Source organism: Sitophilus oryzae, unplaced genomic scaffold (assembly GCF_002938485.1).
Source record: "Sitophilus oryzae breed Bouriz unplaced genomic scaffold, Soryzae_2.0 scaffold_179_pilon_pilon, whole genome shotgun sequence".
In the NCBI taxonomy this organism is placed as follows: Eukaryota; Metazoa; Arthropoda; class Insecta; order Coleoptera; family Curculionidae; genus Sitophilus; species Sitophilus oryzae.
Window position 1 is genome coordinate 7641601 of NW_022146501.1, and position 27670 is coordinate 7669270.

Genomic DNA, 27670 nt, shown 5'->3' on the forward strand with positions numbered 1-27670 from the left:
GTCGTTAGACAATATAGATGGCTTTGCCACATCCCAAAAATTACAGAAAATGCAGTTTACCTGTGAATTAGTATTAATGTTAGGGATCCTCTTGTTAGACAGACTATAATCTATAATCTGTTAACATTTCAATCTCATCCGTAACATTTTTGATCTATTTTTCTTTTAAATTTAAATATAAAACTTTTTTTGTGCAAAAAACAGTGGGATATTATGGAAACCATGTGTATAATTCAAATTTATTAGAGAAAAAAAGTTACTGAAGTCAGGTAGTAATTGTTAATTTTGATGTTTAACTTGATTATTGTGATTTAAACAGAACGTTAACGGTTTTTATAGACGTATCTGTTGAAAAAAACTAAAGTGTTCTTGAATAGTTTTATTTAAATATTTTAAATAGTTTTTCTTTGTACTTTGTGTTTTTTGCTTCCGACGACGGGAAGAGATATACTTCCCGAAACGTTAAGAATTTTTTTGTCCATTAGGCAAATTTGTTTATTAGTACATTACTGCGGACAAACTGGTCCCCGTCGGATTAACGCCAGCAGTGTTTACAAAAAATAACTATTTTGTGTAGATTTTCTTACAGTAAAAGTGGCGAAATACCTGTTGGACTTTTGTGAAGAGATAATCCGATGAAAAGACGATCCGCCACAGGGGTATAGATATTTTTTAAAAATGTTATCTATCTTGTAAAATTATTTGTATACGTACCTATAATTCCACGATGGTACCACATCACGACCGGGCAACTGAGAATGAGTATGTTGCCACCACAAGTCGTACGGCAGTTGGAAATCCACCTTTCGACATCGCAGGTACTTCCCGCAATGGTACGGAGGCGGTAATAATCCGTAAGGATGTTCTTCCGGATTATAAATGAGATTCCTTGTCGATTTAGAATTTTCTTGACGTTTCGCTCTATAAAAAATATAGAGAAGTTTGTACATAATTAATCACATTGCAGACAGCTGTTTAAGTTAGAGATACAAATCAAAGATTTACAACAAAAAAACTAGCCACTGTAATAAGAACAAAGGACATTTTATCGCACTTACTCATTTTCCTTATAATAATCTGAGAACAAGCCAGCGACCAAAAACTTTTTCCTATATCTGAGGCACTTTTTACTTCTCTTATTAAGTTCATCTCCAGAAGCACTGGTACTGTCCCTCAATCGACTTTCAACTGAAGGTTCGATACTACTTGCTGGTGAATCGTCTCTTTTCCTTCTCTTTGGATAGGTATTCGTCTCCACTGAAATTAACACATACAATTTTACTTATCTCAACAAACAACAATAATTTTGAACAATACAAACAAGTAATTTTTTAACTAATTGAGTTTGTGTAACAAAGAAAGCTGAAGTGTTGTCAGAAAGTGACAAAGACTATTTTAACATTGGTATCCCACTAGAACTTAAAGCTATTGAAAGGGCAGAAGCCAGAGAAGTGAGATATAACAGTTTGAGACTTTCAAAACGTCAGTGACATCATCATTACAATATATGATTGTAAATAAAACAATACAACTTTTCAGTACCGCGGTGTTTTACAATTCTGACTTTGACATAAAACTCTGTTATTGTATTTATTAAACTGTTTATTAAAACAGATTATTGAATTTATTTTTGAAAAGTAAAAAGTAATTATCAGACAAAAATTAAGACTTACCAGGTATACTCTTCAGATCTTTACTCCTTTTCCGCTTTTTTTGATCCAGCCTCGATTTGAGCCGCTCAATTGAAGATTCTAATAACGACATCGACTCCATATCAGCACCATCAGATTTCTTACTCCTTGTTTCCGATAAGCTCTCATTAATACTATCACTACGACTGAAAAATAAAATATCATGAACGCACTTATATGATAAATATTAAATTTATTGATTTTTATATTGATATCCATATTACAATAATTCCTAAAATAATTTTTTTTTTTGAAAATTCGTGGAATTATTTTATTATGTATTTTATGTTTTTAATATGGGGGATCGCAGGTTACATAAGCAAAAAAAAATAAAGTTCTTTTCTAAGTTTCCTAATAATTACACTGTAATTGATAATGATTTAAATACTTTGCGTGAAAGGAATAATAAAATAAATAAGGAATAATAAAAAATAATTTTAAAAAAATTATTATTTTCGTTATATTTATTATAGACATTTTATTAAGAAACGGATTTGAATACTGCTTGACAGCACAATCGATTTTTAAGTGACACCGATAGATATCCGTCAATAAGACCATAATTGTAAAGGTGAAAGGACGGTATACTCTGTTTTTTTTCTCAGGTAAGATTTCGACAGGCGATGACAGAAGAAAAGCAGATGACGTCCCATACTAATCTATTTATTTTATTAAAAAAAGTATTAGTCCGTCATGCGTTGTCTCTTGTTGTTTTGAACCAGTTTTATTGGTTTATTTCAGAAATGACAGATCATATTTCAATTTTATTGGTTTTACGTAACGATGAACGACAAACGGACGCCGATACGTATGAACTCGCCTTTAGATTTTTGAGACTTGTCAAAGTCTTGCCAAACTATAGGTTATAATTTTGTGTCAACTTATGTCAAATATCTGCTTTTTGGAAGATGATGCATTTTGATTCATGTTATTACGTGTGTTTTGTGTCTTTTGAAGTCAAGTGGAGAAAAAATTGAGGGAAAATTAACTGTAGACCCAGAGCACAGTTTATAGTTAATACTCGCTGCCCAGGCAGAAAGTCTTATACACCAATAAAGTTACCATTTCCAACGAGGAAGCCCTAATCAATAAAGTTTGTATAGCGAAACGCGCGTCCAGTGTAAAAGTAAAAGTGTTTTGGTGTATTGTGGTGATTTAGTGTTTTTATTTTGCTGTAGACCTAGAGCACAGTTTATAGTTAATACTCGCTGCCCAGGCAGAAAGTCTTATACACCAATAAAGTTACCATCAATAAAGTTTGTATAGCATCTCATCGTAGATAAGTGCATCTCGTATATGCTACAAGGATCGTACTAAGTACTAAACATATACTACTGGAGTAGCTGTAAAATATCGACATCACACGATAGGTAAATAATGGATTTTAGTACTGCAGAAAAATAATGTCAAACGGTACTGGTTTAAAAAAAATAAGATTAAAGTTAATTAATCAACCTTTAAGGTATAAAATTTGGTAAGTGTTATTATTAATAAAATAGTTTGTTTTATTTATTCCTGTGGAATATTATAAATTTGTATTTGTACGTAAGTTATATTGATAAATATAATAATAAATGTGGGAAGTTTCTTGAAGCTTGAAAGTAAGAAATAGTTCTTTTTTATATTATTTTGGTGTTTTGTTCTTGTTTGTTTTATCTTAACAAATACCGTTTTTATTAAATAAAATAACTGGATTACATTTTTTCAGTTTATACAGTTTTTTATTCACAATATTTTGAAGTAATCACTTATCAGTCAAATTATTTCCTGCTATGCGTTCCAGTTGTACCAACTTATTTTTTTGTAAAATAAAATAAACTACTTTGAAAAATTAAAATGACAGACTCATCTATCACTGTCAAGGATCTTGTCGTTGGACAGACTATATAAACGTGTGCTATGTGAAGTGATTTATTTAATTAAAAAAATTAAATTAAAATTAAAAAAACGTAAGAAAATAAAATTTCATCCTTTTTTATGTAAAAGAGTGAGACTAACATTGAACGATGGTTCTACAAATTTTATATATGAAAAATAGGTAACAGAAGTTTTAAACTTACCTACTACTGTCCTCCATATCGAAATCAGTTCTTTCATCTTGTGGAAGACTCTCGCATTCGCTAGTAAGGTCCTCTGCCGGCGTTTTGTAACCTATCGCAGTCAAATCGTTCATAGAACTATGGTTGCTACGTTGCATAAACTTAGTGTACTCCTCTCCTGCAAAATTTCAATTCTACCTAGTAATTTGTCAGACATATAAGTCAATCTAGAGCCGCTCTCGTATTTCATTGAAAAGGAGTTGAAAAAAGTAAATGTTTTACAGACTCGTTACACAATATACAGGTAAAAAATATCAACTAACCTTCTTTAGGCACTCTATCACATGTTGATGGCAAAGTCTTTTCATTATCTTCAGTAGAAATCGACTCCAGGGACGTTTCAAGGGTTGTTGGTCGTTTCTTTTTCTTCTTAACAGTTGGAAACCCGGTCCTGTTAAATGCTCTTCTTTTTCTTACTTTTTTCCTGGTACTTTCAGGAGAAACCTGGACAGTTTTCTCCACCTGGAGGAAAAAAGATGTATTCTAAATGATCTGAATTTTTCCAACGAGGAAGCCCTAATTATATAAAAATATTGTAAAGTTACCTGTAAGGCATTTGAAGTTTCTTTCTTGATTTCCACACTGGCAGTCTCCTTGATTATTTTCTTTCCATCCTCAGGGACACTACATATGTTTTTCGCACTTTGCAACGTTCTCTTGGCCTTCAGTTCGTTGATATACGCCTCCACAGTTAATTTGGTCTTAATTTTATCTAATTTGTCTTCCAAATTTACCGTGACTGACTCAACTTTAACTTCAGTAGAATTTTCAGGAGCAGAGATAGCATTTTCTGTACTGGAGTTTAAGTTTTCCAATCTATGACGTTTCTTCGGTGTTGTTGCGGCAACGATTTTTTCATCTGGATGTTTTTCGTCGGTTTTAATCTGTTTTTTATCGGAAAATTTGTTTATGCAAGCTTCTATGGCCTCGTCTATGTGAGAAGATCCGTCTTTTTCAATTTTTTCAGCCTGAAATAGAAATATTGGTATGTAGCAAAATAACAAATAAAAATCAACTACAAACTAGCCAATTATCCATTTTAGTTGTGATATTATATAACAAATATTACCTACCTTTACTTCATATTCGTTATTATTGATATGGCTCTTAATAACAGGGACGTATTTAGGGGTGACCTTTCCGTCTTTAATTTTTTCTTTCTTCTCAATTTTATTCTTGATTTCTTTAGTTTCGGTCTTGGAATCTTCCAATTTTTCTAACAACTTTTCTTTGGATTCTTCAGTTTCTGTTTTTTGGCTTTCGCTACTGTTGCTCGCCAAGTGATAATGCCTTTTCTTTAAAGGAAGACGTTGTTCATTTGAGTTGTGTACCTATAATAGTTATAAAGTGAACTAAAGTTAAAAAAGTTATAAAAACAAACCAATGAAAATCATCTTCTAAAATCACATTTCTACTTAAAAAATAACAAAAATTTGATATACTAAGGGCTGGCAAAGGTTAGTTTTGGGTCGAGATTTCCGTAGGGAAGAAGAATACAATACGTTTATAATGTACTGTACAAAGAGAGAACAGTAAAAACGTTGCCAAACGTATGAAATAAACCGAGAAACTGTGCACATTGCTAAGAGACGTGGAAGAGGATACAGCAGATTCGTCGCGGTCGACCCAATCAGTACTTTCAGCTTTACGATTTAATTACGTCTCGTGATACTTGTTTATTTATTAACGAGTCGTTGTAATTTTGCCTATAGCTTGTAACTTTTTAAATGCAAGTTAGAAACACTTGCACTTTTGGTAAAAATTGTGGAAAAGTGGAATTGAGTTGGTGTTCGACAGTGGTCGCGCTATTAGAACTCTTTTTTTTAATTGACGATTGTGTGCGTGTGCAGGTGGTCAAAATTTTTCCGAAAATTTGTGTGATTTTCCGTAGCCCGATCTTTCAATTATTTAATTTTATATGGTATATGATCTATTTTTTAATGGAAAATTTTGAGAAGTAGCAATTTTTAAGAGAGATGAGATGAAGTTACAATTAATTTTAAAAATACATATTTGTATTTTAGATGTTTTAATAATATGAATTAGTTGAACTTAAAAATCATATTTAAGTAACGAGGTTAAGTAAATGGGGTTATCGAACTCAAACTATGGGGTGAGAAAATTAAATTGAAAGTTTTACACGTGCCAATTTAAAAAAACGAAAAGTTTACGATGTTTGTATTTTGCTTATGCTAATTCATTCAAGTTTATGCTTACATGTAGTTTGCATTCAAGTTTATGCTTACATGTAGTGTAAGAAGTATTTCATTTATTTTTTAAAGTAAATGCCAGTAAAAGTAAATATTATTTTTAAATAGTAATATAAAGCACCTAATATAAATAATTTTGATTTCTAATTTTTTATTTATATTTTTCTTCCATTACACTGCATGCTTAGAAAATTAATAAATGTTTATATTTCATGATTTTAAAATTTGTTGTTAATATAATTAGTTCTGTGTAATTATTATTATTTAATAAACCAACGTTGCCACAAAAAATTTAGAGACTATATTATTTTTAAATAGGATCTGATATAAATAATTTTCACATCTAATTTGTTGTTTATATTTTGCTACTACTTAAAAAAATGTTTATATTAAATGATTTTTAATTTTGTTGTTAATAGGTATTAGGTATAACAAATTATTACTGTTATTATTATTTATTAAACCAGTCTTTGCTCTTAAAAACATTAAAAATCATTTTCCTACATCCAAAATAACAAGTATTATTGCAGTGTAACAAAAGAATATTAATCAAAAAATGCAAAATATATAGACATACTATCCCTAACTAACTAAAGCCAAACAATAATATTCTTTGCTAATATCAACTAATACTTGCTAATACCAATATATGGCAACAGCGCCCTTCATAATGTATTTTCTGTGTAAATACTAGCACCTCAATAAAAAAAAAAATAATGTGTCCTTATCTTTATCTGACTCCGCAAAAAATCTAAGATGCCGGCTTCTTTCATAGCATTGCCACCGACCGCTGTCGGGGTTCTCGGAAAGGAACCTACGTCGCCGGGCGACAACTAAAACCCAGTTAATATTTTATTATAACCGATCCTGACGAATAAATGAGTTTCATAAATGAATGAATTTTATAAATAAATGGTTTTTGCTGCCGAATTACTAGAATACAATATTTCAAGGCAGATGACGCATCTAATCGATAATTTTTATTTGAATAGTTTTCAACGAATGTTTTTTTACTAGCTATCGAATTATTCAAATGAATTGCAACTATCGAATGTTTCGATAGTTCCCACCACTACTATTTACTAAACATGTAAATACCGACCCAAAAGTAAAAGTTGCCAGCACAGTATGAATTAATATCCCACCCAGCACCCCACAAATAAACCTTATACAATAAAACACAAATTTACCTTGTTCACTGTCGTGTTCACGCTCTGCTTCTTCTTTTTCTTCTCTATATGATCTGTCGTCCTCCGTTTCTTCGTCACCTTCTTCAGCGTCTTCAAAACCTGCTCCGGCACGACCTCTTTAGGCTGTTTAGTAGCGATAGCACAAAATTTCACGAAATCCAAAATCAACTTCTCAATTTCCTGATTGATCTTCGGATCGCACGACACTAGCGGCTTCAAAATCTTAATCTTGCGTTTTTTGTGCTTGTGTTTGTGCCGGGAGTGGAAGATCTTCGGCACTTTCAACGAAACACCTTTATTTTTCAAAGCTATTTGCTTGGAAGCATTATTTTGAACCGCGCTTTTAGACCTAACTTTATTTTTTAAATTGTTATTAACTTTTTCGTTAGGTTTAGTCTCTGAAGGTTCTGCTTTATGTTTGGGAGGTCTTCCTGGACGTCTGCTGGATACCGGAGGTCTTCCAGCTTTCCGTCTCGGAGGATACAGAACTCTATCCAGGTTAGCGAATTTCACTCTGTCAGCCTGACTTGAACTCGTCGAACTTGAATCTTTGTATTTTTCTTGCGATGTTTGTCGACTGGAATGGGTGGACGCTTCAGATTTAGAGGTTTTGGTTTGAGGTTTCGTTTCTGGGGAGTGAGATGTTGATTTTTTCTTGAGTTCCTCCTTGGTTTGGGTTGAAGATCTGGGTTTAATGTTAGGAGAAAAACAGGGTTCTGGGCTGGAGACATGATCAGGACTATTCTGAATTCCTGAAAGAAAAAAAACCTTTTGATGAATATTGTAATTATTATTATTTCTTTTGCAGCAACCGAGACAGTTTTTTACACATTAAGTGTTGATATTGAATAATTATAGAATTTATTTTTATTATAAATATTAAAAAGTATTGCAAAGGCCATACAGTATTCAAAATTTCGATAGGGTGGGTAAAAACAGAAAATACTAAATCAACTAAGCAATGAAGTGACGAACAAGTAACTATCGGACACAAGAAATAGTCATCAAATAAAATCAAAGCTGGTCAAAGAATGCCTAGAGAAGCTGAACAAATTAGACAAAGAAAGTCTTCCTACTCTGGATGCCAGCCCACCAAGGGACAGAAGACAATGAAAAAGCAAACGATCTAAGTATACTCTGTTTTTCTTTTCTCAGGTAAGATTTCGACAGACGATGACAGAAAAAAAGCAAATGACGTCTATACCAATCTTTTTCAATAAAAAAAAAGTTTCTAATATTTTTTAAGTTAACTATGGAGTTTATTTCAAAAATGAGAGATCATACTTCAATATTATTGGAGTGACGCAACGATGAACTCGACTTATTTTTTGAGGCTTGTCAAAGTCCTGTCAAATTATAGGTTACAAATATGTGTCAAATTATATCAAATAACCTGCGTTTTAGAAGACTATAAACATTTTTCAATTGTTTTTGCATTTTGGTTCGTGTTATTACGTGTGTTTTGTCTTTTGAAGTTAAGTGGAGGAAAAATCAAGAGAAAATGAACTGTAGATCTAGAGCACAGTTTATAGTTGGTTAGGTTAATATTCGGTGCCCAGACAGAGATATACCTAATAAAGTTACTATCAGTAAAGTTTATATACTATCTCGTATATGGTACTAAAAACAGGAGTAGCTGTAAAATAACGACATTACACGATAGGTAAAATTATAGATTTTAGTACTGCAAAAAGATAATGTCAAAACGTGGCGATGGTTAAAAAAAAGATTAAAATTAGTTAATCAATTTTTAAGGCATAAAATTCGGTGAGTGTTATTATCAATAAAATATTTTGTTTTATTTATGTTGTGTATTATTTATCCCTGAGCAATATTATTTTTTTATTTGTACAGGGTGGGTCAAATTCGAGGCTTTTAAATGGAAACACCCTTTTCTATAGGAGATGGACGAAAACTAATATCAGTGTCTGGAGCTCAATTTTCATCAAAAACATGATGGTGAAAACCGCACATCAATATTTGTTACCGTTTCGGAGTTACGGTGTTTTTTCAAAAATGTGCATTTTTAACAAATCGCTGTAACTTTTTTGCTATGGAAAATTTTGTATTTCTATGAAAACATTTCCAAAGCACCTTTTTATGTAAAATTAAACGGTTTAAGTATAATTTTTTTAATATTAATAATTTAAGAGTTATCAACAGAAAAATTGATTTTTTATTTGGGACACCCTCAATATTTTTAATTAACTGAAAAGAATTTAAAATTACCTTTCCAAAAATATAGCACACTTGATATTTTGTTATAATCCCCTTCGAAATACAGAATATTTAAAAGTTCGCCACTTTTATCTTGTAAGCTTTGGACCCCTTATTGATGATATGCCCTTAATAGAACTCGAAAAGATATTTTTCCAACAAGACGACGCACCGCCTCAGAACGCTGAAGTTATCAGCAAATTTTTGTAGCCAATTTCAAAAATAATTGAATAGCTAACCAAGAACCCAGCCGTTGGCCGTCGAGGCCGCCTGACTTAGTGCCCATGGATCTAATCCTATGGATATATTTGCGGAAGAATAAAGGTTCCTTATTCTTCCGTATAATCTAGACAAGAATTAGAAATACTTAGCAGTTATGAGAGGGTATCTTTCACCTCCACTGAGTTAATGAATTCCGCGAGAAATGTTCAAAAACGGCCCCGTCTGTCCATAACAGAAAACGGTCGATATATCGAACACCTGTAGCAAAATGTCATGTCTTGGTTTGCTATTTATTTTTATTGTTATTAGATATAGAGATGAGCAAAACTGCGATTTTCCAATCGCAGTTGAAACTGCGATTGTGATTTATAAATCGCTGCGACTGTAACCTGCGATTGCGATTTTGATATTTTTAAATTGGTGCGCTGTAATCTGGGAAGCTCAATCCCAAAATTTCTAATAAAAAACAGAATAAATAGCGGAATAATTTTTTTTTAATAAAAACTTACAAAGAAACTGTTGGGTGTTTCGATGCCATGTGCCTTTTAAAATTTGTAGTGCGTGTTTTTTATGATATTTTTGCTGCACACATATTGCACTTAAAATTTTCATCAATTACCTACCAAAAAAAAATCCACAAATAACTTAGTTTCCTTTTTTTTAAACATTTTTGATTAGAACAGACCGAGTAAATTTAAAAGGGAAATTAAAAATACATAAAATGTTCAAAATATTCGAATGTGCTTTTAGACAGTAGGTATACTAACGAAAAATTTATTATAAAAAAGGTTGCCGCCAACCTTAATTCAGATAACTAGAAAAAAAACTGTTTATTTTATCTTGTTTTCTTTATATGTAACTCAAAAGAAGCCGACGCTGATGGCTTTGATACGGCCCGTCCAGTGCAAGTGCAAACTTTCGAACTTTTAGATAAATAAAAGGACAATATCACATTTTATTATATTTAAAATTTCTCTAAAATGAAAAAACTGATTGTAAAGGATGTATTTAAATTAACATAGCAGCCGATCCACAACTGTTAGTATATTCAGAAAATTATATTATATTATGGATTGTTATAAAAATGTTTATAATAATATAATATATAACAAAATATAATAAATAAAAGGGCTGTTTCTTTTCCGTGCTCTATATCTTCTAGTAAATAAAGGATAAAAATAGATAATTTTTATAATTTGAATCCAAAACTGTCCTTATGAATCATTTTACCTGAATCATTACCTGGGAGCAACTGTAACTATAATTAGTCATAACCGAAAACAAGAATTTTTAACCTTCTCAATCCATAATTATATTATAAATCTAAAACTATTATCAAAATTTAAAACTAATAAATTATATATATTATGCGGTATATAAACATATATAAGCCTATTTTCCAACGCTTCATAAAATTACGGGGCCCTGATTGCGAATGTGATTTTGCGATCTAGTCTAGGCCGATGTGTTGGGAGCTGCGAACGAAAATCGCAATCGCCGCTCTTCGTTGGCGTGCCCACTCCCGATGCCGCGCCGGTGCCAACGAAAATCGCAATCGCAGTGCTGGGATGAGCTGCGATTTTCGTTCAGCTCCTCGTTTGCCTGTCCATTGCCGTGTTGAAGACGCGCCGCCGCCGCGCCGGCCGGGGCGTACGAGAATCGCAATATTGCGATTTTCGTTCGCAGCTCATCGTTCGGCTTCTCAGTGCCGATGCCGTGTCGATGCAACGCCGCGCCGGTGCGAACAAAAATCGCAATGCTGTGATTTTCGTTCGCAGCTCTTCGTTCGCGTGCCCACTGCGATTGCAAATCGCAACTGGTGTAATATTGGTTGCCTAAAAATCCAAAATCGGCAGATATATGTTTCAATCGCAAGTCGCAGTTTATTATGGAAAGGAATCACAGGTTGCGATTGCGAATTTACAAGCGCTGCGATTAAATCGCAGTTTGCGATTTTCTGCTCATCTCTAATTAGATATAGTTTAAATGTGTTGATGTTGGTTAAATATATTTTAAATTGTTATAAAATTCTGCAACTCTCATAGCAAATATTATTTTCGTTTTAATTGATTCTCCCATCTAGAATTTTTTTGCATTACAGCCGGTGCCGTTCAAAGCCTACTTATTTAAGGCGGGCGAATTTTTATATACTCTATATCTCGAAGAGGAATCGAGCAAAATATCAAGTGTGTTATATTTTTGGAAAGGTAACTTTAAATTCTTTTCAATAAATTAAAAATATACAGGCTGTCTCATAAAAAATCAAATTTTCTGTTGACAATTCTTAAATTTTTAATTTAAAAAAAATTATACTTAAACCATTAAATTCTACGTAAAAAATTGCTTTGGAAATGTTTTCATAAAAATACAAAATTTTCCATAGCAAAAAAGTTACAGCGATTTGTTAAAAATGCATATTTTTGAAAAACACCCCGTAACTCCGAAACGGTAACAGATATCGATATGCGGTTTTCACCATTATGTTTTTGACAAAAATTGAGCTCCAGACACCGATATTAGTTTTTGTCTATTTCCTATAGAAAAGGTTGTTTCCATTTAAAAGCGTCGAATTTGACCCACCTTGTACATAAGTTATATTGTAGAAAGTAATAAATATTTCTTTATTTTTTTTTGGTATGAGGTGTTTTGTTGTTTAAAATACACCCTTGTTTGTTTTGCATTAACACATACCGTTTTTTTAAATAAAATAACTCCATTAGATTTTTTCAGTTTTATATAGTTTTTTTTCACAATATTTTGAAGTAATCACTTGTCACTCAAATTTTAAATATAATAAATTCCTGCTATGCGTTCCAATTGTACCAACTTATTTGTTTGTAGAATAAAATAAACTACTTTGAAATTAAAATGACAGACACATCTATCACTGTCAAGGATTTTGTTGTTGAACAGACTATAATTGATTAAAATAAGAATAATCTTCGGAGTGTCACGCCGTTTTTAAAAGGACATTGTCTCCTCAATAAACACCTCAGTAGATTGAAGTTAAGGAACAACCGCGAATGCAGATTCTGTAGGGAAAACGCCTTGCGTAACCATGCGTATCAAATACTCGTCACCAGGAAGTAAGTGGAAATAAATTAATATTTAGATTATAATCGTGTCTTACCCGAATCAGGACTAACGTTCGGACCCCCACAAAAATCCTGGACATTCTTTTGCGACCCTCCCCCATCCGAAACCTTCTCCCCCTCATCCTCCGTCTTCTCTTTCAGCCTACCCCTCCCCGCACCTTTCTTCGGCCTGGCAGGTCTACCCCTTCGTTTCTTAACACCCCCAACCACACTCCCGTCTGTTTTCGATTGAGCGTCATCGCTCAAAACCTTGCTAGAGATGTTCGGTACATTTGAACTACTGAGGCTGTTATTAGAAGTACTGTTAGTTCCGTTGGACTGTTTCGTTTGAAGTATCGTGGAGCTGTCGGTAGTTGCTTCGTTTAAAGGTTGAGTGGCTGTGGGGGATGTTAGCAAAGGATTGTTGGCGGGTACGAAGGGTTGTAAGAGACTGTTGGCGAAGAGAGTTTGAGGGTTGGGCAGTTGGTGGCCTTCGCCGTCGCTGGAAGACTCGGTAGTGCGTTGGATGAGGGAGTTGATGGCTTGTTGAGGTAGTTCCATGTCGGAGCCGGACATGTCGCCAGTGGCCGGAGAGCCCTAAAAACGAAAAACATATACAGGGTGATCCGAACTGTATTCCAGAAACTTCGGCAGCGTATTCTGCAGATAAAAATAAGTAAAAAAGTTCGTATAAATGTATATCCTAAAATGCTTAGTTTCGGAGATATAGGGTGTAGAAATTTCATTTTTATTTCGATTTTTTCCAAATAATTTCTGAAGTAATGTCAATATTTGGATAAAAATTGGTGTCTGGGAGTTTTTTGACATGAGAAATTTGATTTTGATGTCAATATGAATCCTACTGTTAGAGGGCGCCACCTACATGTGTTTTAACTGTTTTGAAGCGTAATAATTTTTGTCCGTGCCGGTATAATAATAATATATAATAAGTTTGTTCCTTTAATTTCAATGTAAGCATCCAGAACGTCAAAATTAGTAGTAGACATTTTCAATTAGTAGAAAAAGTGATGAAACTTTTAACTTTTCCACTAATTATACTTCAAAATTTGCGAGAAATGTCATTTTGGTCTTTGATTATCTTCCGTCAAGAGAAACAGTGGTTAGAAATCAAAAATTGATTGTTTTATAAGCAATTATATTAGATTTTCTCTATTAAGCTGTTGCTAGGATATTCTATTAATTTTAATTGTGCTTTTTAAACATTGATCGTAAACTAAAAAGTATAAAGTGTAATTAAAACCACTAATTTATTCCACTAATTGCGAGGTTCTGAATGAAGCTTTAACATTTATTACACTATAATCTGTTTAAAAATAAAAACGATGAATTTCCGCAAGGAATTTCTTGCGTGTTCATGTTTAGAAGAACGTTTACAATGTAAAACAGAAACCTGTATTTATGTAACTGAATTAAGTTCTTCTAAAGTTAGCACTAACAAAATGTACCGTCTACACCCTGTATCTCCGAAACGAAGCATTTTAGGATATACATTAATTTCTAGTAAAAGTGTTCAATCTTTATTGTGTTCGGTAGTATGGATGAATTTTTTTAATTGAAACCCCATATAAAAAAGAGACAATCAAGTATACAGGGTGGTCCAAATTATATTCGGAAAATTTCGGGGTTTCCACTAAAAAAGTCATCCATACTACCAAAAAAAATAAAGATTGCGATTTAGTAAAAACACTTTTTTTTCGCCTACGCACCTTATCATTCTTATCGAAATCGTTGAAGTCGTTACACTCGCTCTGATCGGGCAATATGGCGGCCAAATCTTCCTGCCGGATTTCCTGGAGACTGCAAGAAGACGGCAGCAGATCGTCGGACGATTCAGATTCGGATGTTGAGTACGTGGAGCTCCTAGATAGGGGTAACGATGCCATCTGTAAAGAAAGATTTATGGGATTAGAAATATTTTTTTAACAATGCGTTATAATCATATTGAAGACGATTTGAAGAGTCCATTTCACAAGTCCGAAAAAGTAGTGAAATAAGCGTTCGGCATTTAACGTTTTAATTAAAACTGGCTAGGTATTTTTACACAAATAAACAAGGAAATTAAAGATTAAGGATTATACTATATCCGTATTATAGCACATTTTAGACAAGTTCTTTATTTTTAAGATTTTGATAGTCAAACATCAACAAAATATTCCTTATGTTTGGACTAAATTTTCTCGAAAACAAAGACATAATTTAAAATTCCGTTACAATACAGAAATAGATTGAAGTTTTGTGATTACAGTGATACATAATTCTTTGAATGTTCACCGACACCTTTTAAAACTGAGCTAAAAATCCTGCCTTCGGCGATATTTTTTTCTCGGTTATTAGCAGGGTTGGAAAAAATCATGATTTTTTTAAAAAAATAAAAAAAATCAGATTTTTTTTATTGAAATCAGATTTTTTTGATTTTAATTCAAAACAATATTTAAATCGGATTTCCAAATGACTAGGACTTATTTCCGATTAAAGTCCTATACTAAATGGCTAAATCTATACCCCGATACCGATAACATTAATAATTCTACGGGGCGTATACCTAGACATAACAGTAAAGCACTGTTACGCCTAAGCACAAAAGTACAAAAATATATTATAAACTGATATTAAGTATCAAATTCAACGAGTGTATAAATTGTTGCTCGATTACTGTTTACATTATTTGCAATGTTTGAAATTGATTAAAAAATATTTGTTATGTTTAAAAAAATAGTATGTTCTATTCGAATTAAACATGTACTTTTTATGCCTCCCTGTAACGTCGAAATAGCTTTACGATTGTCCTCCAAAGGTACAGCATCGTCAAAAAAAGTATAATTTTTACTCCTAATAAAACAATACACTACATTATTGTTCGGAAATAGTCTATAAGTCGAGAATGAAATTAGTATGTATTATAAAATGTCAAAGTGTAAAGTACTGCCGATCAAAATGTCGGTAGGAATTTGGAAACACACAACCGTGTCAAAAAAAAATATAAAACAACATATTTTCTGACAACGATTGTAGAATCTCGGGAATGAAGGTATAGGTTCTATATAAGAACCTAGTTCTGCATTAGACTTTGCGAATGATATGTATTCGAACTTTCGAACAGCGATTTTTTGTCACTTATACATAAATTTTAAAATCCCTGCGTTTAGCGGTCTAATGAATTCACACGAAATTAGTTCAAAAATCGGTCCAACAATTAAATTGATGAATAGTTATTTTTATATCGTTTTCTAACGTTTAAAATTATTTTCGATAAACAAAATACGAGAAGCGGAATTATTATATATATTAAAATTACTTTCGATTTATTATCTGTTATAGAAATATTTTTTATAGTTTTCTAGGACACATTTTTATAACTTTTACAGTTATTTTTTGATTTATTATAAAGTTTCAATAAAATATTTTTTTTTGATTTAAATCACATGATTAAAATTAAAAAAAATCACTTGATTTAAATCATGCCAACCCTGGTTATTAGGTTCATTTTAACCCATAAATTCAATACTTTTTTTTGGCTCACCCTACTGTACCTACTTTAAAAGTAAGCATTTCTGTACGCATGTTTATAGAAACTTGTATATATTTTTAATGAGGTATCAATGAGTACTTATTTAACACTTTGGCCACTTAATGACATTAAAAAATGGGCTGTTATTAGACTTGGATTAAGGCAGATTATTATTGTATCTGGACTTTTAATTGCTGAAATAGATATAAAATTAAAAAGCATAGAATTTTTGAATTAAAAATAGAAAACTACTATTTATTTGTTTCAATGTCTAAAAAGCCATAAAAATGGTAAATTTTAATCAATAGAAATGCATTTTAAAATTATTTTCGATATTTATACTTTGCGATACACAAATATAAGTCAAAAAAAGAGAAATATATAAATATATACGTTACAGTTTACAAACAAGCCTCACACAAACCTTATCTAAAATAACGGTCAACATTTTCAAGTCCCCCAACACATAGCATTCACATCCATTTCTTCGCATGGCACCATAAAAGAGAGTAATAAAACTTTTATTTCCACTTCTTTCCTAACTTAAAACTCATAAAACGTTAAAAATCACTCTAGAAAAAAAAACGCACGCACAACTGAACTCTAGGTATATTAACCGTTTGTAATATGTCTATGTACTACCGACAGTTGCACAAAGTTTCTTATCAAAATTCAAACATCACACAGTTTGATCTCACGACAGACCACCGCAAAAATATCAAAGGTTTCGTCAAAATAGTCCGTTATAAATGTTGCTTAATTATTTCAGCCAGCTGATTAATGCTGCGATGTGAACACGGCCTGAGGGACTGAAGACTTGTTTCCCGCCAAATAAGTCGATGGTGCTGTTGTTAAAGCTCTTTAAACAGGGGTTGGTTGGCCAGTCGGGATGGGGGACCTAAGAGTGGCTATAGAAAGGGGAGGTAAAGGAGTTTCACGGTTGACGGGTGGTGTTTGAATTATTAAAACACGGATGTACGATGTACAAGGTGGACTCTTTAAATGTATTGTTTAACCCGAAAATTATGTATTTAGAGCGGATTACAACAAAATAATTGTTGGTCATACAGTAAAGTTTTTTTTCTCGTAGTAATTCTTGTTTGTAATTATTCATTTGGTAAAGCCAATATTACTACTGCCGTGAAACCATCCCATTCCCATTACACACTGAAGATGTTTTCTAAATAATCTACATCTATACTTCTAGTACTTAGCAAAGTACTATATAATATATAGTACTGAACCAAAAAATATGTTTTTCTTGCCTTGTTCGAGTATATCAGTCACATTAACCAATTCATTTCAGGAAAATCTGTAACTATTATCGCTAGCATTTATACTTATATTACAACAAATTAAACTAAAATTCAAATTTTGCTAATTGAAATTTTGATAATTACTACTTCTTGTCATGGCAACTATGATGTTATAGCGTAATTGTATTAAAAAATTGGAACAAATCCCATTTAAAAAAATTGAAATTTCTTAATTTTAAATACTTAGTTGAAATTCATAAATATATTTTGAACACTCTGTAGCATCTAACTAAAATATCTTTACATAGATCTTTTTCTATATCTCTATAAAATTCTCCTACTAAATTTTGGTTGTTCAACTTGAGAAACAATGCCATCACTGACAATTTTTTATAATTCTGGTTTGTAATTATTCATTTGGTAAAGCCAATATTACTACTGCCGTGAAACCATCCCATTCCCATTACACACTGAAGATGTTTTCTAAATAATCTACATCTATACTTCTAGTACTTAGCAAAGTACTATATAATATATAGTACTGAACAAAAAAATATGTTTTTCTTGTTATATTCGCTACACTTTTTTGAAGCACCCTGTACACTCTATAATAATTTCAAAATGTGTATCTTAACTTTCCCTATAACTTTTACGTTTAATATTTTTTTGTAAACCTCGAAACAAATGAGATAATGGACTTGACTCTATCGTTGACTCACCCTGTACAGTGCTTTACTATTATTTCGTCCCATATTTAACTGCCAATAACTTATTTATTTTTGGCTATAAAACATACATTAATAAAAATTATAAGGTTTTTAATCAAGTTGCATCAGGGTTGGCATGATTTAAATTATGATTTAAATCGTGATTTAAATTAGGTGATTTTATTAAATTTTAATCATGTGATTTAAATAAAAAAATCAACTTTTTTAAAACTTTATGATAAATCGAAAAATAACTGTAAAAGTTATAATATTGTGTCCTAGAAAACTATAACAAATATTTCTACAGCAGATATACCCTATATCTGTCCATCAAATATAATGTTACACTTGCTATTGTAACGTTTACATTTTAATGTAAAAAAATAAAATGAAAAACAGTTGTAAATGTTATAAAACTACAGTAAAAATTATTTGTATAGCACATATATCTACTTTGATATTAGATAATACTAATTTCATTCTTGATTTAAGACTATTTCCTGTTATTAGGAGCAAAAATTATACTTTTTTTGGATGAGGCTTTCACGGATCAGCGTAAAGTTATTCGGACGTTCGGCGTAAAAGTGCTTTACTTTTATGCCTAGGCGTTAAAATTACTTTTTTTAAAAAAATCATGATTTTTTCCAACCCTGAGTTCCATTACTTATACATAGGATATTGGTATAAAGTATAATTTTTTTAAATGGGACACCATTCTTGCTTTATCCACAAGGAAGGTACAGTGGGGGTAAAAAGTATCATGAGTTTGTTGTCGAAATTTTCCCAGACCCAAATCTACAAAAAAATAAGTAATAATTATGTAAATTATGACAATTTAAATAATTACATTAAAAAATAATATTAATTTCGCAAAAATAGAATTAACAAAAAAATAAACACCGGCAAATTACAAATAAAACCTATACAATTAACGTGTCGCACATGCTGTTAACTCATTTCAATAGGCTGCATTGCTATTTACGGTGTTATTACACATATTCTATATACAGACTCAGTTTAAATTATGGTAATTTTGCAATTACGCTGTTAGAAATCCCTGATGTATGTTTTACATTCGACAATACAATAGTTTTGATCGATGATTCTCTCGGATCAAGTAAATACTTGATTATTTATGCTTCAATGCTTTTCAGAAAAAAATAAATAAACGGATATTAAAAACAAAAACTGTACACCGTGTCCTAAATTTGGATGCACACTACATAGATTCATTTATCTATTGTTGATTCTTCATCTTCTTATCACGCCCTCTCCTGTCGAAGGTTGGCGATCCAAATGGCAATTGTGGCTCTGGAAACTGCAGCCGGGAAGATTTCGGCAGACGACCGTTCAAACCATCTCCTTAAATCTTTTAGCCATGGGTTCTGGCGTCTTCCTACTGATTTTCTCCCTGCACTTTGCCCTCTATTATGAGATGCAGTAGTTCGTATCTACCACCTCTCATCACACGACCCAGGTATTGCACTTTTTTTTCCTTGATGGTATTCAGTATCTCTTTTTGTTTCTGAATGCGCTGGAGTACTTCATCGTTGGTGATCCTTTGTACCCATGAGATTCGCAGCATCCGTCTGTACACATACATTTCGAAGGGTTCTATTCTCTTTTCGGTCTGTTAATCCCGTGTCCAGCTCTCACATCCATAGAGAAACACAGAGAAGACGTAGCATCTGGCCATTCGAGTTCTGGGTTCACTGAGGTCTCGTCTTGTCAAAAAAGGATTTGATTCTTACGAAGATTTTTCTCGCCTGCTCAATTCTTGAAAATATTTCTCTCTTCGGGTCGCACTGACTATTGATGTTAGCTCGTAAATACTTTATTGAGATCACTTGTTCAATTGTTTGTCCCTTGACACGCAGGTGTGCATTTATTGGAGTCTTAGAAAGGACCAATAGTTTGGTGTTGGAGACACTGAGATGCCGTCCAAACATCTCACTATAGTGGACTACGGAATTTATAATGCTTTGCAGTTCTTGTATATCGTTGGCTATTATAACCGTTTCAATATCTAAAGTGGTTCTTAAGTTATGGCGTGTTATGTGTTAAAAAGTTGAGTTTTTAAATTATCGCGATTACTGACGTTTTCTCGTTATAAAAAAATGGACACCCTAACGAAATCCTTATAATTCCATTTCAGATGCTCAGAAACATATTTAATTTTAACATTAATTAATTAAACATTTTTGATTTTATTTAGTTATCCTTTCGAAAAAAATGTCGTATAAAAATAAGCGGTTTGCGATCGTGATTTTACTTTACCTGATAGGGAAAGGCGTACCGGCAACGCAGCAAAGGCACACCGTCGCATTTATCTCGCTCCGACTTAATAAGATCCCTATGCGACTTACTTTCACACATGTAAGTTCCGACCTAACAGTAACACAGTTGCCAGCACGGTATATAAACAACCCCAGAGTTTCCAACTGGCAAAGGAGTACGACAGGGAGACAGAAATATCTCCAAAGCTGCTTACAGCAACGCTAGAAGAAATCTTCCGTCAACTGGACTGGATGAACAATGGATTGAAAATAGATGGAGAATATCTTAACCATCTAAGATTCGCTGATGATATAGCCCTAATTGCTAATAGTCCTGATGTCCAAATTAATGAACTAAATAAAGCCAGCAATAAAGTGTGTCTCAGAATAAATTAAGAAAAATCTAAAGTAATGTACAATGAACTAGTGGAAAGAAAAGAAAATAGCACAAAACTGGAAATAGTAGAAGAATACATATATTTGGGACAACTAATACACAGTTTGGGATCTCCACTACCACAAATCAACAGAAGAATTAAGTTAGCATGGAGTACTTATGGAAGAAACTCGATCATATTCAAATCTAGAATACCACTCTATCTAAAGAAGAAAACATTCGACCAATGTGTACTACCAGTACCAGTTATGACCTATGCACAGCGTTGTTACAAGGGCAAAAATTTTTGTACTATAAATGGTGTCGAAATTGTACTTTTTTAAGTGGGATTGTACAGTTTTGTGATCTCTCTATTTACCTTTTTACCAAGTTTTGGTACGTAGGGTGCATCCACACTATCCCAAAAACAGCGGAACGGCGTATTGGCTTAACGACCTTGAATCGATTTCCTGCAATTCTATTGGCTGAAATTTTTGCCAGATAAAATTTCTGACAGATGAATTTTTCAGCCAATAGAATTGCTGGAAATCGATTCAAGCTCTTTAGGCCGATACACCGCCGCCGATCCGTTTTTTTTAGGATAATGTGGATGCACCCTCACAGAATTATACACCATATGCTGTCCTCCTTTCACGCAGTTGAGCAGCTCTGAACTGTTCAAGAACGCGATACTCTCCCTCCATTCAATTGAGTCATAAAGTTCAGAACTGGTTCCGCGCCATATGGAGGCACCAGGCTATCTCGCACAGCTTTACAGTTCTTGTACATCGTTGGCTATTATAACCGTATTGTAACCGTTTGAATATCTAAAGTGGTTCTTAAGTTATGGCGTGTTATGTGTTAAAAAGTTGAGTTTTTAAATTATCGCGATTACTGACGTTTTATCGTTATAAAAAAATGGACACCCTAACGATATTCTTATATGTAATTCCATTTCAGATGCTCTGAAACATATCTTATTTAGTTATCTTTTCGAAAAAAATAAGCGGTTTGCGATCGTGATTTTACTTTACCTGATAGGGAAAGGCGTACCGGCAACGCCGCAAAGGCACACCGTCGCATTTATCTCGCTCCGACTTAATAAGATCCCTATGCGACTTACTTTCACACATGTAAGTTCCGACCCAACAGTAACAGTTGCCAGCACGGTATATAAACAACCCCAGAGTTTCCAACTGGCAAAGGAGTACGACAGGGAGACAGAAATATCTCCAAAGCTGCTTACAGCAACGCTAGAAGAAATCTTCCGTCAACTGGACTGGATGAACAATGGATTGAAAATAGATGGAGAATATCTTAACCATCTAAGATTCGCTGATGATATAGCCCTAATTGCTAATAGTCCTGATGTCCAAATTAATGAACTAAATAAAGCCAGCAATAAAGTGTGTCTCAGAATAAATTAAGAAAAATCTAAAGTAATGTACAATGAACTAGTGGAAAGAAAAGAAAATAGCACAAAACTGGAAATAGTAGAAGAATACATATATTTGGGACAACTAATACACAGTTTGGGATCTCCACTACCACAAATCAACAGAAGAATTAAGTTAGCATGGAGTACTTATGGAAGAAACTCGATCATATTCAAATCTAGAATACCACTCTATCTAAAGAAGAAAACATTCGACCAATGTGTACTACCAGTACCAGTTATGACCTATGCACAGCGTTGTTACAAGGGCAAAAATTTTTGTACTATAAATGGTGTCGAAATTGTACTTTTTTAAGTGGGATTGTACAGTTTTGTGATCTCTCTATTTACCTTTTTACCAAGTTTTGGTACGTAGGGTGCATCCACACTATCCCAAAAACAGCGGAACGGCGTATTGGCTTAACGACCTTGAATCGATTTCCTGCAATTCTATTGGCTGAAATTTTTGCCAGATAAAATTTCTGACAGATGAATTTTTCAGCCAATAGAATTGCTGGAAATCGATTCAAGCTCTTTAGGCCGATACACCGCCGCCGATCCGTTTTTTTTAGGATAATGTGGATGCACCCTCACAGAATTATACACCATATGCTGTCCTCCTTTCACGCAGTTGAGCAGCTCTGAACTGTTCAAGAACGCGATACTCTCCCTCCATTCAATTGAGTCATAAAGTTCAGAACTGGTTCCGCGCCATATGGAGGCACCAGGCTATCTCGCACAGCTCCTTTCAGAACCGTTCTGAGCAGCCCAGGGCGTAAAGCTCTGGAACTTGAAATTCGCAAATGGAGGACAGCAATACAGAAGCTACAAAGAGCTTTGAATAGCATTGGTTAAATGGGAACTAACTGCGTGACGTCACGTTTGACATCCGGACACAATAGATCTCTAAGGTCGCAGTGATTAGCCCTCCTCCTAGTCACCGCACGGATATCAAACTTAAGTTTGACATCCGTGCGGCTTGAACAGCATTTCAAGTGATGTATAATTCTGTGCATCTGCTCCTAGCAACCTGCATTTCAAATCCACGCATCGCGTATCACAGTTCGTCTAAAAATTTGTACGTGGGTTTAAGTTTAGGTTTGAGAAGTAAGAATTGTACATTTTTTCTTGCAATTGTACCTATGTACTCCTTGACTATCAAATGTACCCAAAATAGTGCAATTGTACTTATTGTAACAACACTGCCTATGCATGCGAAACCGTGACTTTTAAAACGGACATTATAAGAATAAACTGCAGATCGCACAACACTCAATGGAACGAAATATGCTGGGAATACCCAAGAAAGACCGTAAAAGAATAGAGTGGATACGACAAAAGATCCAGGTAACAGATGTCATCCACAGAATCAAATCCCTCAAGTGGCAATGGGCATATGGCAAGAAGCACACATGGCAAGAAGGACGGACAACAGATGGACCACAAAAATTACAGCATGGTACCCATGAGGAATTAAGAAACCTAGAGGAAGACCAAACCTGAGATGGGACCATGATATTAGGAAATTAGCATAGCCAACAATAGACAAAGACAAAGAGAGTATCTAAACATGTAAGAGAGGCTACAGTAGAATTGCAAATGGTTGAATAAGCTGAGAAAGATGACGTTTGTATACAGTTGTCAATACCTAAATCCAACAGTTTTCGTATTTGCATATAAGTAAACTCCTATTTAACTTTCCTATAGCTAAAATTCTGTTTTCTCTAGGCATAAGGTATTTAACAGATCTTAACTAGGCATTGTTACAACAACTAGTAATTATAGTAATGTAATATGATATACCTCATTACGTACTGAATGTTACAAATCGATGCCTACCGATACGATCGACGAATCATACGAAAGCATGCAGATGCTGAACTTTAAAAACAATAAGAATATAGAAAATGATTGGCAAAATGATTCGGTTTTTATCACGAACCCTATATATTTGATCACGATTTCGACTGCATTTTGTTCAATAAGTCGCTTTATTATCTTTTATTTTTTCGTTAAAATTGTGACATACAAAATAAAAGTTCAACGAGCTTACCTTCGACATTTTTAGATATTTTAAACGAAACACACAAATGAAACAAAACAAAACGAAAATTAAAACAGTTTTTTTTATTCTTGCCTATTATAAAAAGTACATATTTCCGAAAGATATCGTCCGCTTCGAGCAAGTCGGCAACGTTGAGAAAATTCATCATTCCATACCGAATTCAATCAACCTTATAGGTGGAGATTCGAAATCTGCCTAAGACTTAGCCCGATCCTGTCGTGTTAAGTCACATCCAAAATTCCAAACACACGTGCTTTGATTAAGGCTTGATTAGGGTTTGCAGAGCTTCAGCACTTGCCATAAAATAGCGAGCAATTTGCTACAAAACCATATAAATTATATATCACTGTAATCACAAAACTTCAATCTATTTCCGTATTGTAACGGAATTTTAAATTATGTCTTTATTTTCGAGGAAATTTAGTCCAAACATAAGGAATATTTTGTTGATGTTTGACCATCAAAATCTTAAAAATAAAAAAGTTGTCTAAAAATGTGCTACAATAAGAATAGGATGTACTTAAACAGCCGTTAAACGGTAGCCTAGTAAAATGCCGTTAATAGATATTGTGACGTCGTTCATGTCGGCGGAAAGTAATGCCTAGCCATAAGCATATTGCAAGAGCACCTGTGGCTCCGTGGCTGAGGCTATGGGTTCGTAAGCGAATGGTCCGGGGTTCAAATCTCACGCTGACCAACACTTTTTTATATTTTTATTTTGCTTATAGCGCGATCTTATTGCATCGGTTTCACTCTTTTTGGTTGGATTGGTTTAGTTATTTGGCGGGTTGGTTAGCGTGGTTATTTGGAGGGTGTTAATTTATTGGTTAGTTGGTTATTTGGTGGGGTTGGTTGGTTTTTACTAATTTATATTTGTTTTTTAAATTTTTTTATCAGTGTCGAGGTTAGTTGCGTGGATTAAGTTAGTTATTTGGTGGGGTGGATAGCGTTGGTTAGTCCTTATAAAATTCCTATATTTCATAAAGCCGTAAAGTGCGTCACATCAACGACGTCATACCTATTAACGGCATTTTAGTAAGCTACCGTTTAACGGCAGTTTAAGTACAGCCTAATTGAACTAATTTATTACACTAATTTCAAGGTTCTGAATAAAGAAAAAAAATAATATTATGAATCATTTTCTGAACATTTAATTGGTCATCTTGTATTTTGTTAATTTTATTATGATCATAATTTTTGTACTATGTGTAGTGCAAAAGGACATAATTTGTAAGATAAATGCCTTCCTCTCGCATAAAAAAAAAAACAAAAATAAATAAGAAGCCGACTCGTACGTAGTATTATACCTGGTAATGTAAATTAAAAAAGCTCCTTGCCCGTAAACCATTTAAACGGTTCACCTTGCGTCTTATCTAGGTAGGAGAAGTGACAGCAAACACCTGGCCGCTCTGTCTAACCCTAAAGTCATATACTAGCGAGAGCCTTGCGAAAATTGACTCAGATCGTTTGGCAGTGTAGGGTTGTTATGTTTAGAACACTTGTTTTTAAAAGCACCATTACTTGTTTTAAACTGTTTAAACTTTTTTCTATAAAAAATAAGAAAAAATCTTTCTTTAACTGTTTAATAAAAAAACAACTCTAATAGGATAAAAATCAAAGAATCACTTAAATCTAATAAAAACATGGAAATGAGAAATACCAAGTTAATTTGACTAAAAATCGAAATAAGTTTTGCCGCATATTTGTTACCTAGCCTACTTCTTAATTTTGAATGCCATCTACACTATGTACTTTAAATCTGCCAAGTCGAGCACAGCCGTACCATCCTGATCGAAGGTATTAGAGGCAAAAAAAGCTTAAAAAGGTCATAAATGACCTAAATACAAAATATTTTCATGGTGTCTGTCTGTCCATCTGTAACACGATAACGCAAAAACCGCTGAACCGATTTTAACCAAATTTGGCACAAAAATACTGTGCCATCCGAGAATCTGGCCATTAGTTTTTGGTGGACGTGGGAGGTTGGTAAGGGGGTTAAAAATTTTAAAAGATCGTAACTCCAAAATTACAGTAGCTAGCGAAATGCGGTTTTCAAATTAAGATTAGGAATAATATTTGCAACAAAATTTGTAATAACATCAAAATCAGTCAAAGTCGCAGTTTTCCAGATATTAACATATTTTAGTATGGGGGCTATACGTGCCTCCCGGCGCACAGTGTAACGAAAACTAAAATAGTGGGATATTGGCATTTTTCTTCAGTTATCACTATTCTTGCTGACATTTTTTGACAGAAATTAAATAATACGGCTAGGAATTTTTGCTACAGGGCAAAAAGAATAAAAAAAGGCGAAATGGAAGGTCAAAAAAAATACGATGTTTTATAAAAGCACTTTACAGGTATATTTTTTTATTTACGAAGAGTTTATAGCTTTTATGGACCAAAAACGTTATCAAATTACTGTCGAACAATCATTTATCTCCCGCTAATATGTCAAAACTCAATCAACATTACTAAATACTCAAATAATCAGGGATAAATTAGATAAGACTACAAAACTCAAAGAGTCAACTCAACGACACAATTGGTAAATCTCATTTAACAGTATTAAATAATATGATAATATGCGAAAAAAACGTATTCAACTTCAACAAAGGAAACCATAATACACACCTCACAAAAAATTTCGCAACACTTATATTTTTCGTAGTATTTATTCTTGAAACGCTTCAAACATTTTTATGTGAAAAACTTAAATCTAAAAGGTCTGCCTGAGTTATAATATACTTTCCATTCCTTAACAAGTTGCTATTAATGCAAATAACTTTTGAGATTATTGTTAACCAAGAGAATTTAAGAATATTTTGCAGTTTTCCAAATTAATAAGTGATGCGATAATTTATGTGGGGTGTATATTATTCCAAAATAACATAATATGTAAGGCACTTACATAAAACATACTTAAAAATCATTCTCAATTTCTTCTCCATCCATATACAAGAGCTCTTTCGCTTCCGGAAACAAGTCTACTTTTTATTTTTAGAGTGCTTTGGTCGCGCAGATGTGAAAGTAGAGGATCTGAATATATCAATAAGTTGTGCAATATATCTTCAATAGTTTGGCACCAACAATGATGCAGGATTGAGGGTGGAGTGTTAAATACATCGAAGAAAATTTTGCCGGTTTGAAAAAATATTCTCGTGAGTAATTTTTCTCCAATGTTGAGATTTTCTGAATTGTTGTAAACTATCCCCCACCCCAATGTGAGGATGGTTCCTCGCCCTTAAAATAGCATTCAGTATGTTCATAACAAGTGTATAGTTTTTTCAATAAAGAAATTATAGCACAAAAAGCTACTGTCG

General features: G+C 33.1%; 1 protein-coding gene across 1 annotated transcript in view; it reads right to left on the reverse strand.

Annotated features, from left to right (window-relative positions):
• LOC115882860 (histone-lysine N-methyltransferase ash1-like) overlaps positions 1-27670 on the reverse strand; it is a gene marked incomplete at its 3' end in the record, with an annotated part of 93616 nt that overhangs the window by 14832 nt on the left and 51114 nt on the right. The window contains exons 4-13 of the mRNA XM_030901108.1: positions 14431-14607; positions 12760-13300; positions 7191-7942; positions 4864-5121; positions 4336-4758; positions 4054-4252; positions 3752-3908; positions 1674-1837; positions 1059-1257; positions 715-921 (exon numbers count right to left, since the gene is read on the reverse strand). Coding sequence (XP_030756968.1) covers positions 715-921; positions 1059-1257; positions 1674-1837; positions 3752-3908; positions 4054-4252; positions 4336-4758; positions 4864-5121; positions 7191-7942; positions 12760-13300; positions 14431-14607 — 3077 coding nt within the window. The remainder of the gene's footprint in view (positions 1-714; positions 922-1058; positions 1258-1673; positions 1838-3751; positions 3909-4053; positions 4253-4335; positions 4759-4863; positions 5122-7190; positions 7943-12759; positions 13301-14430; positions 14608-27670) is intronic.